General features: G+C 49.0%; 1 protein-coding gene across 1 annotated transcript in view; it reads right to left on the reverse strand.

The window, feature by feature from the left end:
* Positions 1 to 1,350: 1,350 nt before the first annotated feature.
* LOC144123852 (uncharacterized) overlaps positions 1,351 to 15,701 on the reverse strand; it is a 41,060-nt gene continuing 26,709 nt past the window's right edge. The window contains exon 3 of the mRNA XM_077656582.1: positions 1,351 to 1,466. Within this exon, the coding sequence (XP_077512708.1) occupies positions 1,351 to 1,466 (116 nt within the window). The remainder of the gene's footprint in view (positions 1,467 to 15,701) is intronic.

The following is a 15,701-nucleotide window of genomic DNA, read 5'->3' on the forward strand; positions in this document are numbered from 1 at the left end:
ATCTCGTTTAGAAAGCGGCGATATTATTTGAGTTAAAATTCTAGCTAAACACCTATAAATATGAGCAAATTTAGAACAACTGCATTCCCGCCATGAAGCATGGCGCCTCAGGAAGGTAAAGCCCGCGGTGGTCCAATGTATATAAAAACATAAGAAATGCAGTTTGCTGACGACTGCTTCGCATCTATAGTGTGAAAGAAGCCCTTGTAAATTATTCGTAGCGGGTATGAAAATTTCCTCAAGTGTAACCTATCAGTTGTTACTGTTGCGGTCCTGTGAAAAGTGCTATGCGAACAATGTTTTCATTCTTGGTGAAATTTGAGGTTATGAGCTAGCCGGGGGCTTATAAACTTCATTATTCAAACATTTCGGTTACCTTTTACCATAACTTAAGTACCATTGTTATAGTATTGTAAGGGGGTGAACATAGAAGCGAATGCCGGAACGGGTCACCGACGTGCCCTAACGAGGGCGCGGGAAGAGCGCCCCATAAAACGACAGTCCACGTTGCTGGCGGGAGTCAGACTGGCCCCTCTTTTTGAAAAGCGGGGGAGCGTTTATTATCTTTTCTCTTTCCCCCGTGCAGCTGGGTGCCGCTGGGAAGGCGCCTGCGGTGTCCTTGGCGTCTGCTGCCTTGGGGAATCGTCACACCCCTCCCTATGTTGTGAAGCCTGCTGCACGGTACAGGGGACGAGCCGTGTCTTGTTTACGCCTCTACAGTCCGTAGTATATAACAGGCTTCCGGACCCGGGCAGACCGGCGGAGCTGGGGGTGCAAAGGTGCCGCACTTGACTGCTGTTGCCGCGCCGAAGCTGTTGTAGACGGCTCGGTGCTTAATGAGCAGCGAGGTGGGGACAGCTGTTCCGTGTCCGTTGTCGCTGCTAGTGTAGAAGAGGCTCCTCGTCGTCTGAGAGAACGCCGGGCGTCCTTCGCGGTCACACGTGGTCCGCGTGCCTGTTCCACAGCGTTCCGTCTTCGAGTTCTATTTTGAAGCGACGAAGAACTTGTGGGATGGAGAACCGTTCCGGCAATCCAAGCGGGGCCTGGTCGGAAGTTTCTAACAAAGACGGGCTCGCCGGGCGAAGGCAAACAGCTTTTGTTTGCGTTACTGTCGCAGCGCATCTTTTGCTTCAATTGCTTGAAGTCCGCATGCGCCCTTAGGCTGGGGTGCATTCGCTGAATGGACGTTTGCAGCTGCCTGCCCATGAGGAGCTCAGCGGGACGGGACCCAGTAAACGCGTGCGGCGTTGTTCTGTAGGAAAGCAGGATCCTGTCGATGTTTGTTTGGAAATCTCCAGGCACCGCCTTCTTGAGTTTTCCCTTAATTGTTTGCACGACGCGTTCCGCTGCTCAGTTCGATGCTGGGTGGTATGGTGGGATCAGGATTCGCCGAATGCAGTTCTTGCTGAGGAAATCAGCGTACTTCTCGCTGGTGAATGCGGTGCCGTTGTCGGAGACAATGATGTCTGGAATGCCATGTGTGGAAAATATGGTTCGCAGGCATCGAATTGTGGCGTCCGCTGAGGGTGCATGAACGGGAACCACCTCTACCCATTTAGAGTGGGCATCAACTAGGACGAAAAAGTAGTGTCCTTGAAATGGACCACCAATGTCGAAATGTAGTCTAGACCATGGTTGCTTCGGAAACGGCCACGGATTAGACTGTGCTTTCCGTCCCATTCTCTGGTGTTCTTGATAGATTTTGCAAAGTGGCACTTTCTGTGCAATGCTGCTCTCAAGTCTTTCGCACCAAATGTGGCTCCGTGCAACTGCTTTCACCTTTTCCACACCTGGGTGAGTTTCATGAAGGAGATCAAGAACTTCTGCTTGTAGTTCTTTAGGAAAGACGACTCGTGTTCCTCGCAGGACGCAGTTCTCATGAACACTAAACTCTGTACGGTTCTTCTGAAATAGTGTCCAATTAGTTCCTCTTGGCAGCTCTTCACCAGTAAGGAGCGCCAGTCGTAAGGGTGACAAAACAGGATCCTGATCTGTAGCATTAGCAATGGCGGATGGTGAAAGAAGTCGAGGATATGTACTTTCAAGCATGAAGATATCAGCAGGCTTTGGTACTGTGCCTGGCTCTGTTGGAAGCGGTAGTCGGCTCAGCGCGTCGCCGTTGCTGATGCTGGTGCCAGGGCGGTACACAAGCGTGTACTTGTACGCTGAGAGGCTACTTGCCCAGCGTATCATTCTCGGTGATGATTTGTTGGGAATAGGCTTGTCCTGTCCGAGGAGTCCCAGAAGTGGTTTGTGATCAGTCACCACTTCAAAATCTTGGCCCCAGAGATACTTATGAAACTTCGATACGCCGAAAATTAAGGCAAGAGCTTCTTTGTCCAGCTGACTGTAATTATTTTCTGCTGGAAGAAGGTTTCTCGATGCGAAGGCAATGGGACGTTCCCCTGTTTCATCTCGGTGTACGAGAACAGCTCCGATTCCGTAAGGTGAAGCCTCGCAACTGAGAACGATTTGCTTGGAAGAATCGAAATGATGCAGTACAGGCGCAGAAGTCAGGAGAACTTTACTTTCTCTGAAAGCTTGTTCCTCTACGCTTGTCCACTTCCAAGGAGTTTCTTTTGTAAATAGCAGATTAAAGGGCCGGAGAACTGTCTAAAGGTTAGGCAGAAAACGCCTGTAAAAATTAATGAGTCCAAGGTAGCTTTGAAGTTGCTTGACGTCCTTGGGACATGGAGCATTCACGACAGATTCTATTTTCTTTGGTGTTGGCCTCAGTCCGTCCGCGTTTATGACATGGCCCAGGTACTCAACTTCTGTCGCTAGAAATGAACACTTTTCTAGCTTGAGCTTGAGGCCTGCTTCCTGTAGACGCTGTAGTACACTGGCTACGTTGCTCAAGTGATCTGCGTCGTCCAATCCCGTTACCAAGATGTCATCAAAGTACACGGTGACATGGCGCATGTCTTGAAGCAAATTTTCCATTTCTCTCTGGAATATGGCCGGCCCTGAAGCTACTCCGAAAGGTAGTCTGGTGTACTGGAAGAGGCCCTGAGGCGTATTGATGGTCACTAGCTTCTGTGAGCTTGTGTCAACTTCTACCTGCTGGTAAGCGTCTTTCAGGTCCAGCCTCGTAAACCTTTTGCCACCTGAAAGTTTCGCCCATACGTCCTCGACTCGCGGCACAGGATATTTTTCCAGCACTATGGCGCCGTTAATTGTGACCTTGAAGTCGCCACATATGCGCACGCGGCCGTCTTGCTCGAGCACAGGAACAATTGGGGCTGCCCACTCAGACGTTCTGACGGGTGTAAGTACCCCTTCTCGTTGCATTCTTTGCAATTCTCCAACTTTGTCTTGCAATGCAAAAGGAATCGTTCGTGGTTTGAAGAATTTTGGAGGTGAATCTTCCTTGACAACAATTTTGGCTTTCACACCTTTGAATGTTCCTAGTTTGTCCGAAAATACTTCTTTGTAGCAAGTAAGCAGCTCGCCAACGCTCGTAAGTGAGTTAACGGATCTGACGTCATTTAGGTCGAGCTGAAGCGCACTGATCCAGTTTCGTCCGAGAAGGGTTGGACACTGGTCCGGAGCTACAAACAAAGGCAGTGTTGCCTCTCTTTGTCCGAACTGGACTGAAACGGTAACCGTGCCCCTAACGGGTGTCAGTCTTCCGCAATAACTCTTCAGAATAACGTCTGATGGGTCTACTGAGAGCTCGGGAAACCGCCGTTGGAATGCGGTCTCCCCTATTACGGAGACACTGGCCCCCGTGTCTAGCTCCATTCTAAGAGGCCTGCCTGCGACTTGCAAAACTGCTACAAACGGAGGAATTGTTTTCTCGCTGTTCATCTGACACGTCTCGTAGACCTGTGACTGGATTTAAGGAAGATTTCTACTGTCCTCAAGGCTGTGTGAACTGGCTGCTTTGTTTGCCTTTGCGTACTGTGCTTCCTTGACACTTTCTTTTGCTTCGTGTCGGCAGCCTTTGAGCGGCATACTCTGGCCAGATGCCCAATCTTGCTGCATGCGTTGCACCGGGATTTGGCGTGCTGGCATACTGTTGCGTAGTGCGGCTCTCCACAGCGATAACAACTTATCGTCTGTTTCATTTGATTGCTCATCGCACTGTGAACTGTCTGCGCTTCGATCATGCCCTGAGCTTGCATCAACATGCTTGAGTCTCTTTTAGCCGTCTCCATTGCAATTAGAAGCTTGACTGCTGATTCGAACGTCAGGTTTGGCTCTTCAAGCAGGCGTCGTTGCATTGACGCGTCATTAATGCCGCAAACGAGTCAGTCCCGCAGCATGTCAGGAAGGAAGGTGCCGTACTCACAGTTTGTTGAAAGCTTTTTCAGTGATGCGGTGTAGTCGCTGGCATACTCCTCCGGTTGGCGAGAGCGACTATTGAATCGTAAGCGGCAGACCACCACGGAAGGCTTCGGAATGTAGTGACCCGAAAGCACGGAAAATATCTCGGCGATAGAGACTTGATCTGGAGTTTTAGGCGTCAGCAGGCTCCGTAGTAAGGAGTAGATACTGGACCTGCAGCAAGTCAGGAACACGGACTTTTTCTTCTCCTGTGGAACGCTGTTGGCATCGAAGAACAGCTTGACTCGCTCAAGGTACTCCGTCCAGGCTCCTCCTTCCCCGTGGAATGGCTCCAATGCTCCGTAGGTCGGCATGGTTGCAGATGATGCGATGCCGGAAAACTTTTACCTCATCGCCAAAATTGTTATAGTATTGTAAGGGGGTGAGCATAGAAGCGAATGCCGGAACGGGTCACTGACGTGCCCTAACGCGGGCGCGGTGAAAAGCGCCCCGTAAAACGACAGTCAACATTGCTGGCGGGAGTCAGACTGGCCCCTCTCCTTGAAAAGCGGGGGAGCGTTTATTATCTTTTCTCTTTCCCCCGTGCAGCTGGGTGCCGCTGGGAAGGCGCCTGCGGTGTCCTTGGCGTCTGCTGACTTGGGGAATCGTCACAATCATCAATACTCAGTTGCCGTCTGAAGGTGCAGTGAAGAGCCTTTATTTTATTCGGAAAACAGAGCAGGAATGAATGCTTTGTTCAGGCACACAGAAAGGCCCAAACATAAAACATTGGTACTCTGTCTAGGAGATGACGTAAAGAGTCAGATTTTGACGAACCCATCAGCTTACTTTTCTAATCTATTTCTTTGCACGCAGAATGAAGCATATAAAATCACCAACATGATCTTCAAGAAACAATAAATCATAAATAATTCGTCTGAATTGCTGCTACAAACATTCGCCTACACAATTACGCGCATTGCGTATTCGTCGCCTCTGTGCCCTAATGGAACCAATAATACGATACAAAGTCCAGCTTTCTTAGACGCCACTTTTACGTGTGAGGCAACTGCGAAATATTGCACCGCACTGTTATAAGCATCTTTATGGCTATAGGTCGCACTTTCCGATGCGTAGCAATATCTTGTTTTTAAAGTTTGTCCTGGGATCGGCCCGAGCAGTTCGTACTGTCATGTAAAACCAGTGAGGTTCGCTTACAACAATTACCAGCAGTAAACTGTAAGCATTGTGACGATTCGTGCACATGCACCGGTGCCAGGCGAGCCGGTCAGTGACTTTTCCTGGAGACGGTTGGCCGCGCCGTCCTGACGTCGGGTCGCAGCGGAGAGACATGACCATATTTGGTTGTGGCGGAGAAACATGACCATATATGGTAACCGTCGACGGCCCTGTCGAACGACGCTTGAGTGGCCCCGTCATTATGCACCCCTCGAGAGCCACGGGGGAGTGGACAAAGGCGCGGCCACGGCTGAAGAAAGAGGCAAAGGCTTTAAAAGCTGTCGTCGTTGCCGGATGGTATATCGGGCCTCGTAGGTCAGGACCTGTTACGGCAGCATGGCATCGATCTCATATTAAGCCAGAACTGCCTTTCCTGTCGCGGGGCTTTGGTCCCATTAGCAAATCGAGAGGCCGAGTACGTTGCACGAGTGGACTATGGGGAACAGAGCGCGAAACAGGGCTCGCTAACACACGAGGGCGTTAGTGTTAGGACAACGAGAGAAACAGTGGTGCCGCCTCGGTCAGAGATAATCTGTGTGGGAGCGATGTCGGCTCAGATTGATGAGGGACACATAGGAGTCGTTGAACCTACAGAGGGGCTCGCAATAGGACTGAGTGTGGCGGGCTGTTTGGTCACGGTTGACTCAAAGAAAAGGGTTCCCGTCCGCTTATGTAACTACTCGCAACAAGAGCTTCACCTGCCGAAAAACAAAAACATAGCTACATTCTCCACGGCTGAGGTAGATGACCAGGGTACCCCGATTTGCACTACGGGCCTCGTCAATGAAAGGAAAGGAAAAGAAGGGAACCTGCAGTTTGACCTCTCTCACATCGACTGCAAAGAGCGAGGAAGAGTTGAGGGTCTCCTACAGCGCTACTCGGATGTGTTCGCTGCATCGAAGCTAGACCTGGGAAAGTGCGGAGTGATTAAACACCGCATTACGACTGGCGACTCGCCACCAGTGTACCAACGGGCCTATAGAATTCCCTACTCACAAAGAGAGGAAATGGATAGGCAGGTCCAAGAGCTATCGCCGGTTAATTTTCGGATTCGGGAGATCGCAGGGGCCTCAACCGCTGTGGTCCATGCTAACCGGTTAAAGCAAGCACCAACATGCTCGCCTCTTTCTGAAACGGCTGCCTCAAGGGAACAGGAGGGGGAGGATAACCTTCGCACGGAGCCCGCCATTGTAAATAACCCTGCATTGCAGAAAAGCGGTCAGAGCGGCCGGCACAAAAATTTCAGTCCATGTGATGAACTGGAACACTTCATGCAGTCGCAGCTCGGAGGCGCCCTTCTCGAGGAGGAGGCATTCCAATCTGGCAGACGTATTCCAGCCGCTAGGTACTACCTCCGTAACCGAGTAGTGGACAGGGAGGTACCTCGCTAAGACTACATTTCCTTGTTTTGTACATTACAAGTGCGCTTCGTTTAGTTTCATTTTTTGTTCGTTCTCTTGTTTGAGATGTTGTACATACTGTTAATTATGGTCTTATATTGTGCACTCGAGTGGTATCTACGGTGAAAAATTGTTCTGAAACTCCGCTCTGGCTCGGTGCTCGTGGGGAAGAAAGGAGCGACTTGTGCGGGATACTGGCCCGAACAGCGCGGCGTGTGTGTGTGCGCGTGTGTGTGTATGACGAATTCCTAATGTTCAATGAACATTCCTTTTAAGAAGGAGCGGATGTGACGATTCGTGCACATGCACCGGTGCCACGGCGAGCCGGTCAGTGACTTTTCCTGGAGACGGTTGGCCGCGCCGTCCTGACGTCGGGTCGCAGCGGAGAGACATGATCATATTTGGTTGTGGCGGAGAAACATGACCATATATGGTAACCGTCGACGGCCCTGTCGAACGACGCTTGAGTGGCCCCGTCATTATGCACCCCTCGAGAGCCACGGGGGAGTGGGCAAAGGCGCGGCCACGGCTGAAGAAAGAGGCAAAGGCTTTAAAAGCGGAAGCCGACGGGAGGAAGGGGGAGAGCGATCGGGACGAGTGGACGAGAGGGCCGGAGACGGAGCGAGGCAGAAGACTGGGGCTGCGCATTGACCTGAGCCCGGGGTCTAGCCGTCGCTAACGTTCGACCTTCGCCAACGCGCCTCCACGCCTGGCAGCTCATCCAACGACCAGCCGAGAACGAGGGCAGCACAGCCACGAGGAACTCCCAGCCCGGCCGCTGCAGACAACCAGCCATTCGTCGAGCCCGTGCCACACCATGCTGACTCAGCCCCGGCGACGACGAGCCCAGCTTCTGTCCCGTAAGCGGCATCGAGCCAGATGCTTTAATTAAATCACTTCAAAATCATTCTGGAGTCTGTGCATCAATCTCCTCATGCCCAGTGTGGACCCAGGGCCATTTTAAGAAACTGGTTCATCACAGCATCTTCAGAGAAGATCTGCAAAAGTTTATACTAATGTTATGGTTCAGTCTTACAATATGGGAAAAATTGCGTTAATAAAGATCTTTCCGTTGAAAATATGCAACCATCCATAATTTCTACATGTACCAACTAGCCCCGTGGAAAACGTGTCTACCGTTTCACTTGCCTTGTGCCGCTATGCTAATGTTTCGGGTTCCTGTCTGCCGTTCAGAAGTACACTAAAGGAGAATACTAAGTCAGACTAGGCTGATAGGGTAGGCTCACCTGATAGCAAATATGTCACTTTTGCCGAAAGCAACGCATTTTCACCAAGAAAGTTTTGCCGCCAAATTTCGTCATCTGATCCCGAGTACCCGAGTTCGAACCAGACCGCGCCGGCCATCCTTCGATGGAAGCGAAACGCAAGAAGCGCCCGCGTACTGTGCGATGTCAGTACACGTTAAAGATCCCCAGGTGGTCGAAATTATTCCGGAGACCTCCACTACGGCACCCCTTTGTCCCTTTCTTATTCAGTTCCCCCTTCCTTCCTTCTCTTACGGCGCGCTTCCGGTGTCCACCGACATATGTGAGGCAAATACTACACCACTTCCTTTTCTCTAAATTCAATTTCCATTTCATTCCATTTTCAACATTCGTGCATCGGTGACGAGTGACGTATTCAAGAGCAAAAGCTATTTTGCTGCCTCGATTGGCAATTGTCGTCGAAAAACGAAGCATCGCGGTGAGCACTGAAAGCAGTGCGAAGGATTAAGTAATTAAAAGAGCACGAAATAGAGGAGGGAGAGGAAGATTAGTTGCAAACACGAGCGCTCATGCTTTCGCCTCGCATTCTGTGCACTCATGCCGTTGTACGCCGCATGTTCAGCATCGCAAGCCCTCAACAGCCTTCACACTGTGTATGCTTTCGACGAGGCCGACCAAGATGCTTCGTTCTGGCTTGAGCACACGAAACGGCTACTTTGTGCCGGCTACGGGTGTAATGAAATTGCAGAGTGTTTTTTCTTTAGTTTTGCGACGCGCTCATGCCGACGCGAACATGCATGCTCGTGGGCAACGTGTGAAGCTCTATGCGACCGTGTTGCCCCCTTGTTTTCTGCGCAGTGGAAAGGCTAATTTGATTTTAGATGTCCTGAAAAGCGTCTGAGGCGTACGAAGTTTATGCAATAATAATAATTGATTTTTTGGGGGGAAAGGAAATGGCGCAGTATCTGTCTCATATATCGTTGGACACCTGAGCCGCGCCGTAAGGGAAGGGGTAAAGGAGGGAGTGAAAGAGGAAAGGAAGAATAGGTGCAGTAGTGGAGGGCTCCGGAATAATTTGGACCACCTGGGGATCATTAACGTGCACTGACATCGCACAGCACACGGGCGCCTTAGCGTTTTTCCTCCATAAAAACGCAGCCGCCGCGGTCGGGTTCGAACCCGGGACCGCGGCGGCTGCGTTTTTATGGAGGAAAAACGCTAAGGCGCCCGTGTGCTGTGCGATGTCAGTGCACGTTAAAGATCCCCGTTTATGCACCATAACCTCGCATTTCGCTCTCTAAAGAAAATAGTCTTCCAACGCTACCCATTATGAACGCAGTACGCGGGCCCACGGCATGCGAGGCACGCTTTTCCGCGAGAAAAACGTTCCACCAGCTGGTGCGTGTTCGTGAACGTTATGGGTGCATCCCCTGCAGACAGATATATAGCCGGCAGGCGGCGCAAGACTAAAGTTGGGCGCAATGCACCCTGACTCGTTTTCGCTTACAGCCCGTAGGAATCAATTCATGAATGCCCACAGCAGAGCCAATGAAAGGGTTGTCTGCGATCGTACTTACTGCTTAATTAGTCAAGAAACACGCGATAATCGAGAGCACAGTGCACCGTTTGATGAGAAATACGTGTGCAGGATTTTCACTCAGATGTGATCTTGAAGGAATACGTTAGAGAGCGAGGGCTGCCTGCATCCTTTTGCGGATTCCTCGAAAGTTAACGTGCAATATTGGGCACAAAGGTTTGCGGGACGCGAGCTCGTGGAAAAGCGTTTATTGTAGCTTCACCTCGTTACCCGGTCTCCTGAGATTGTAGGCAGAGGAAGGAGCATTTACACCTTTAAAACGCCAGGCAACTGGGTAGCGAGGTCGAGCTACAATAAAATTTTTTCAAAGAACTCGCGTCCCGCAAAAATTTTGTAACCAATAGTACACTTCAGGACAGTACACAACGGACCGAAGGCTACACGCCCGCGTTATCCTCGCCTTTGTATACATGTGTGATCACGATGAGCGCTTGTCCTGCGATCTCGTGCGTCTTTTCGTCCTTGCTGCTTCTCGATGCGGCTTCCATGACGATCGGAAGTTTTTTCTGCATTATGCGGCTGTCCTCGATAACGGCACGTAGTTTCTCTCAGCCACGGCGTTTGACACGAGACACGTTTGACACGCGATCATCCGGAGAGCCCCATCTAAAGAGTGAGGGACGGATGCGGGATTCAACTGCACCCCTTGCACTTGCTGCCCTGAAGACTTATCTGCGAATCTGCGGTTTCCGGTGTCTGGTCGCGTTTCCGGTTTTTTGAAGTAGCGCCTCTAATTGGTCGGATTGCAATGATATCGTAGAAACAGTTTTGCGGACGTTCATTTTCGCAGGCGCTTTGAATCTAGATGCATTCCGGGACTTTAATTTTCGGCTTTCTCAGCAAGGCAGCTACCTTTTTGCGTATAGAAAGCGTCGGAAGCGTTCCTGAGGAAAAATCTAAGCTTCCTACCTAGTTTGATACTTCTCTCTAATGTACCGGTTAGCAGGACGAAGGAAGGGCAGAGTGAATGTCGTATAAGGAGCGCCCTCTAGTTATTTTTTGTACCTCCAAGGTTTTTTATAGAAAGAGCTCGCCCAGGTGTTGTCTGTCGTACGGACTTATTGGCCAGCTTTCTAAAACAGCCCGCCTCGCAGAGTATAGAGTATATCATGTCTGATTAGAATATACACGCTACCGCAGCGCTCCTTGCAATGAGAGATAGCACGCTTAGTTAGGCAATGCTGCTGCGAATGCGCTAGGAATTTTTTAGGACGTCCAATCAGGCATTTTTCTTCGGTTGCCTACCTATAACTTACCAACGCTCTCAGAACGCACTTGGAGCTTGTTGAAAACGTGACCTTTTCTCCAAGCGCAAACGCGACGTTTCATCCGGTGTCTGCTAAGCAGCAAAATGAAGCCTCCCGAAACGTGAGGCTCTTTCGAGCCAGGATGTCATTAACATAGCCTCCACTGCTGATGACGTGTATGCATCATTTACTGCGTGTCGAAATATTTGAACAGAGTCAGAGCGCTATATCTGGCCACCATTGATTTATTACAGGCATACCCCGCGAGTGTTTCATCTTTCCTTCGTGTACCTTCATGAACGCAGTACAATGGGCGCTGGTTTCGGCATATATTCTTCTCTCGCCTTATGGAGTTCACATAACAAGTGGACATTTAGAAAAACTTATATTTAGCGGAAAAGTTTTACTGCGCATGAAGCGGATGCAAATAAACGACATACTACTATGTAGACGTCAACAACGACTTGAACAGCCTACGCATAATAAAGTAGCTAAAATCTAGAAGCCCTACTCCCCGACGGCCCCAATATTGTCATTTTTTCTATGATATAGTTTTAAAGAATACGTTACTGAGTGCATTATTCGCTAAAATGCTCAAAACAGTTCAGTTATTCAGTAATTACGTATACTTTCGGCCCCGTTGGCTTTGTGAAAGGTTTCGATAGGAGAGTTATAAAGCGTGAAATGAAACTCTCCATGTTACTAATTTTGCAAAGGTCCCATTATTGTTGATGTCTTCCTGATTTAACGTGAACACTACGACATTCGAAATATACGCCGCGACAGTAAATCTTTCCAAACCTTGTGCTTGGATGCTATTGTGTTTCAACCGCTCATAATAGCACGCACAAGTTCCAACCACTATTTTGTGCCACCTTTCCAAAATTTTCATGAATAAAAAAAAAATATGGGCCCCTTTTCTGACCTTCATGGGTGCTAAATTTTAATTCAAGCTTTTATGCATTTTACAGCCACCATAAAGTTACGTCATTACGTTCAGTTGGTGAATTAGCGTTATTTTGCACGGAAAACACACTTGAGAAAGATGACCGAAAACAGTACTGCTGCAATTTTATTTTCTCAAAGTGTGCCAGCTTCTATGAAATTCTGTCATGCAACATGCTCATGCCATGCAACAAAGTCTATGTTGGAGTATTCCTGCAATCATCATCATCATCATCCGCTTTACTACGCCCACTGCAGGGCAAAGGCCTCTCCCATGTCTCTCCAATTAACCCTGTCCTTTGTCAGCTGCATCCACCCTTCGCCTGCAAACGTCCTAATATCACCCGCCCATCTAACCATCTGCCGCCCCCTGCTACGCTTACTTTCTCTTAGAATCCACTTCGTTACCCTCAATCATCAGCGGTTATCTACCTTCTCATTACATGCCCTGCCCAAGCCCAATTATTTCTCTTGATTTCTACTAGTATGCAATTAACCCACGTTTGTCCCCTCACCCACTCTCCCCGCTTCCGGTCTCTTAACGTTACACCTATGCTTTTTCTTTCCATGGCTGGCTGCGTTGTCCTTAACTTAAGCTTAACTCTTTTCGTTAGATTCCACGTTTCTGCCCCGTAGGTGGGTAGCGGTAAGATACAGCTGTTGTATGGTTTTCTTATGAGAGAAATTGGTAAACTGCAGTTTATGATCTGATAGAACCTGCCATATGCGCTCAACGCCATCCTTAGCCATCTAGTTATTTCTCTTTCATGATCAGGTTCAGCTGCCACTTCCAGCCCTAAGTAGACGTATTCCTTTACTACTTCCAGCACATCGGTGCCAATTGTGAACTGGTATTCTGTTGCTAGACTGTTGAACATTACTGTGGTTTTCTGCATGTTAATTTTTAGACCCAGCACTCTGTTCTTCCTGTCTAACTCATCGATCATGATTTCCTGTTCACCTCCTTAGTGACTCAGCAAGGCAATGTCATCAGCGAATCGCAGATTATTTAGGTCTTCTCTATTTACTCTTAATACCAACTGTTCAAAATTCAGGCCTCGGAATACCTCCTGTACACAGGCGGTGAATAGCATTGGCGAGATCGTCTCTCCTTGCCTGGCGCCCTTTCTTATCGACATTTTATTGCTGACTTTATGGAGGACTATGGCAGCTGCGCAGTTGCTGTAGATATATTCCAGTATTTTCGCGAAAGGCTCTTCTACACCTTGATTCCGCAATACCTGTATGACTGCTGAGGTGTCCACTGAGTCGAATGTTTTCTCGTAATCAACATCTACTCCACGTTCATGCCGCTTCTGCAAAGTTCGAAGTGTCAAGTGTGTCGTGAATATTTTCGTCTATCGGAGGCGGACAACTGCTGCGCATTTTATATTGACTCTCCTAACAAACAATAACTCGCGCCGTCCTTTGAGAGACTCACGTTCCAGTTTATTTTGAGTGTATTCCTGTAAACTTTCTTTACGTTAGGTGTGAATACCAGAGGAGATAAAGTAAAATTGTTTTCTTCTTTTAATTTCCTCAGGCAGATAGATTGCTCAGTGTACCACCATCATCACAACATCTGGGATATTAATCCTCCAAACACGACCCCGGAACAGCTTATCAATGCATTAGGCAGTCAGTCGCTTATTTCTCGTAAGGAACTGTATCTTTACGATGGTGTATATTTGGGAAAAAAATTGTTGCAACCTCTAATGATATTGAAAAACTGGCAAAAACTTTGCGAATTCTATAGGTACTGCATGCTTTCTGTCAAAAACTTTGTTTCTTAGGTTCAATTTTTGTTCTGTTTTTCAAAGAAACTCAGTATAGAATCCTCCCTCAGTTAAATCGCTATGTTATACCGAATGCCCTACACACTTATGCATTACATATGAAGGAAAGCAGCTTTTCCTTTTTTTACTGTGCCAGTGGCATAGGATCATAAAGCTGCCACCGTATCCGTCTTTAGGATCCAGAATGCTAAGGTGGTTTCTGCACCGATTAGGCCGGGGAGCAGCAAGACGGCAGGACGTATCTCCACGGGAAAACCTGTTTCTCCATATACCCAGCGTGCGGAGTTAGGCTATCACACGCCAAGTGCTAAAAGCTGCATTTCGACTATGTAGCTTCTAGAATATATGCAATTTCTTTCCCCCACCTCTCCATTAAATCCTAACGAAAGAAAAGGAGGTTCTGTGGAGACAACTACAAACAAACACTCTCCCTAACCCCACTGTTTTAAGCCATGTGTACCCGGATAGATTTAAATTGCAGTGCAGTAAATGCGGCGCCATATCCCCTGTAGAGCAGATCTTCTGGGTCTGTCCAACAGATCCCCCTACCCTCCAGATCGCTTCAGAGGCACAGGCATGCGAGCCCGTGGTAGACCTTGCTACACAGTTCCGACCTGGAAACCCAAGTGCATGTAAAAACAAGAGCCCAAGAGGTGGCTGCACATCGCTCTTCGGAAAACCTCGCCAACCACATAAATACGCGCCCTATTTGAAGAGAAGTGGATCCTCGCTTTCTGAAGAAGCTGCAGACGTCCTCTCACCGTCCGAGGCCTCCTGGGAGCCATGCATGATTGCAGCTGAGCTGGGCACTGCGACTAGGCTTAGTGCCTCCGCTGCCACGCTGGCGGTGGAGGCATCTCTCGTGGCAGCACCTGCCCCGCAGTCAACACCTGATCCGCGGCGTCAGGCCCAGCTTTGTGCTCCCGGTTCATCGGAAGATGCGCCGCTCTTACCATCCCGAAATGCCTAACTGCTCGTAACTGATCTGCCCCCAGGGCGAATGGCCATTCATTCGACACTTCCGGATGGGTCTAAAACCGCATAATGAATCGAGCATTCCAATGAACTTATAGGCACCTCTACCCGTGCAAAACTGTCCTCGTGCATCTCACAAGCGTCCTTCAAATGACAATCAACAGATTCGATTTTCGGCAAGTGATGGCTCTCAAGGCAAGCCCTCTTACCTTACAATCGAGAACACGGTTGAGCCTACACGCGGATCGTCATCTTACAGAGCGACCAATAAATCTCTGACCAAAAAAATCCTCGCGGATATACCAGAAAAGATTCTACAGGCTAACTTGGACGCTGCCTTGGAACCAAAGGTATTCGGGGTTTCACAACCAGGACAAAATGAAACACCATTGTTGTGTGGCTTCCGACTCTCACTGCCGCAGAACGCCTGCAAACGCTCAGGAGTATTTCCCTCACAAGCGAAATATCAGTGTCAGGAGAAGTATATGTAGTTGAATGCTCCGATTTTCAGCGCTGCGTCGTCTACAACGTGGACATCACTGAGGATCAAGCTGCACTCTAGCGTGAGCTGTACTGTTCCATGCACCGTGTCATCCAGGCCCGACGCATATGAAAGGGGCGCTCTTGCATAGTCCCCTTGCAAGGACCTCTGACACTACCAGCCTTCCTGTGCTATTATGATTGTGTTTTACGGCCTCGGCCCTATAAACCGAATGCAGTATATTGCTATAACTGCACCCGTACTGGGCATATGCTCAAATCCTGCCCCTTCACTGTTGCCGGTTAAGGCACATCTGAAGGGAAAGTGGCTTATCGATGAGGCCTCTGTAAATCCTACGACCACGAGATAACATCTCCAAACTGTCCGACAAAACAAAAAGCAACACAAAAGGCTCGTCGTCGAATGACTAAGCATTGGCCAATGCTGACACTATAACTTCATTTCAGACATCCAATCAGTTCGCGGCTCTGCAGTGGGATGACTACGAGTGGCCGGAGCTTCCTGA

Source organism: Amblyomma americanum, chromosome 3 (genome assembly GCF_052857255.1).
Source record: "Amblyomma americanum isolate KBUSLIRL-KWMA chromosome 3, ASM5285725v1, whole genome shotgun sequence".
In the NCBI taxonomy this organism is placed as follows: Eukaryota; Metazoa; Arthropoda; class Arachnida; order Ixodida; family Ixodidae; genus Amblyomma; species Amblyomma americanum.